The following is a 2,667-nucleotide window of genomic DNA, read 5'->3' as shown; positions in this document are numbered from 1 at the left end:
CGCACAGCACGAGTGAAAACACAAAGCACACCAGGGTCACCTTTCCCAACTTGCTTTCCCTTTCTTCCTTTGTCCACAGGATGAGGAGTCGTTCCCTCCTTCATGAGTCTTTGCAAGCACGCTCACCTGCACTATCCCGCCTTAGCCAGGCTCTCCAGGACTCCTGGGGGAAAACGCTCCCTCCCCGGCCCGCTCAAGCCCTCCCATCTCTACCAGCCGGGGGAAGGATGGGTAACTGCTCCACTGACCCCAGCTCCCCTTACAGCACAACCAGACCGTGGCCCCAAGTGTCTCAGCTGGGAACATAAATACCTCTGATTTTATTATTGCTCCTTTACGCCTCGTTGGATAATACAGCTTCGTTCTTCACAGGCCTCCCTTGGAAATGGTGAAGTCAGAACAGAAAGTTCCCGGTAAATCTGCAAGCCTTCCCTGTGGCAGCGATGTCTGCTTTAGGCATCCCACACTGCTGCTCCGGATGAGCTTCAGGGCAAAATTTGTACTGACCAATATTTGGTAAGAGTTCATCTCTCTCCTGCCTGTACTGCTTTTCTGCTCTTTCAGGACGTCCCAGCCTCTGTTTAAAAATACGTTCTTAAAAACAGTTGGGGAAAATTATTCTTCCACTTAGCGCTGATTTGGGTATGTTGTGTCTTTTGCTTAAAAATGCATAAAGTGTTGATTCATACTCATGGGGCTGCCTCCATTCACTGAAGTAAACCAAAATTTAGTGTTGCAGAGAACAAAATCCAAGAGCCGTGTCTAACTGAGGAGAAATGGAGGAAAGGCACTAGGCCACAGATACTCCCCCTTTATGAGCTAAGAGCCATCAAACAAATCCAGCGTAAGACATTAGAGTTGTTTGGTATCTAGAAGGGTGCAAAGGCAGAGCAAACTTTCAGCCAATGTTTTCTGCAATGTCCATGACTTCTCCACAAGCTAAGAAGAATAAGAATGTAATTAATTTTACAACATAGTTATTTTTTTTTCAGTTTTTTAGAGGCTTGGAAGTGAAACTTTCCACCCTGAGGACTTCGCAGGTCATAGGTGGGCCCAAGGAGAAAGCCACAGAAAATGCGATGTATTTTGCAGAGGAAAACACACTTGGTCATAGTTCTCTGCAAACAAGCTGTGAATATTCTGCACATTAAAGTACTGATCATGTGGGCTCCAAGGACATCCCATGAGGCGGGGAAGCATCAATAGCTCCTCCAGATTTAACTGTGGGTGGACAGGAATTAGTACACTGCATTACTGAGCTCTTACCAGGACTGGGTATGCCTGACTTCAACAAAAATTCAACTAAATGTGTATTGAAATACTAATAGTACCAAGTTTTCCCATGTGTTGTCTTTGTCGTGGCAGCTATGAGAGTGCTGCTGCCCTCTGATGGCACGGACTCTTTTGTAGCTGGCAGATGCAATACACAGTGAAGAGAAACTTTTAAAAAACATGTGTGGTTTTCCTGTTGTGGTGGAGCAGCCATTCTGGCACTGCCTCTTTTTCCCAAAAAGGAAGAGAGAATTTGAAGCAGATCATAAATACAATGGTAACTTTCTTTGGGGTTTGATAAGTGGATTCTGGAAATTTCCATTCAAGCCAGTAGGGTTTCTGTTTCTGGAACAGGCTGATAAAGTTTTTAATTAGTAGCATAGCTTTTATTTGTTTTATTAGAATGACATGAATAATGCTTCAGTTATCCAGTCACGTTTAGCTGCTGAGCAGACGGAGCAGCTAACATTTTGCAAACTATTTCATGTCCCAATGATGACAAAGGCAAGCACGCGTACAGCCCTTAGTGTATTATATAAATGTTTTCCTCTGCATGGGTCTCCTCTTCCAGGGCACTATGGTTCCCCACATGTTCCGGTCTCCAATATGCAATAAAGCTGCACAAAAGAGTAAAAACCATGCTGTTAAACAAAAAAACAGACAATAGAAACACAGAAGAGCAGATAGCTAAATCAACCATCTCACTGGAAAAATGTAAAATATGCAAAAACACTTATTTAAACACGACTGATAATGAATCATTTTTCCACTTATGAGACAACCCACACTTGAAGTTTGCACACCCTCTAATGCAATGAACTGACAGTTATGCTCATTTTTGCTTACTAACTAATGATAAGTTGCAGGATTTCTTAATGTGTTTTTGCAAAGTTTCCTATTAATGAGATTTTTAAAAAGTCAAAGTATGTGGTGGAGCAGTCAGCACACTCACAACATTTTCTTTCTGCAACCTATTTTGTGCTATTAGCTAAAACAGAAACAGCATACTTACTTTGCAAAGTCACCTGTCTTCTTCGTATTGTATAAATATTCTAAGGATCACACAGAATTAAAATAAAGAAAAAAGAAAGAAAAAAAAATTTTTTCTTTAAACCATCAGAAGCAAGTAAAAGTAGCCAGTTAAAAAAAAATTCAAGTGTAAGAAAAGTAAGGGAGCTTAAAGCACATGTTTTCAGTACAGGAAATCATAGAATAGTTTGGTTGGAAGGGATCTTTAAAAGTCATCTAGTCCAACCCCCCCAGCAAATCCCCATTATTTCCATGAGATCCAATTCACATGGCTTGGTCTGACCAAGAGCCTCTATAGAGAAAGTCTGGCACATGGAAAAATATCGGATGTAGTTATATGAAACCAGCGCCCCTCCCATAGGGAAC

The 2,667-nt window shown here is 41.7% G+C and overlaps 1 protein-coding gene across 1 annotated transcript in view; it reads right to left on the bottom strand.

Moving 5' to 3' along the window:
- Positions 1–1,795: 1,795 nt before the first annotated feature.
- The window catches only part of LOC104619466 (hepatitis A virus cellular receptor 1 homolog), a 7,443-nt gene continuing 6,571 nt past the window's right edge, over positions 1,796–2,667 (bottom strand). The window contains exons 7-8 of the mRNA XM_010285350.1: positions 2,285–2,324; positions 1,796–1,889 (exon numbers count right to left, since the gene is read on the bottom strand). Of these exons, the coding sequence (XP_010283652.1) occupies positions 1,796–1,889; positions 2,285–2,324 (134 nt within the window). The remainder of the gene's footprint in view (positions 1,890–2,284; positions 2,325–2,667) is intronic.

Source organism: Phaethon lepturus, unplaced genomic scaffold, assembly GCF_000687285.1.
Source record: "Phaethon lepturus isolate BGI_N335 unplaced genomic scaffold, ASM68728v1 scaffold8204, whole genome shotgun sequence".
NCBI classification, from domain to species: Eukaryota; Metazoa; Chordata; class Aves; order Phaethontiformes; family Phaethontidae; genus Phaethon; species Phaethon lepturus.
This window is presented reverse-complemented; position numbering and strand designations above follow the sequence as displayed.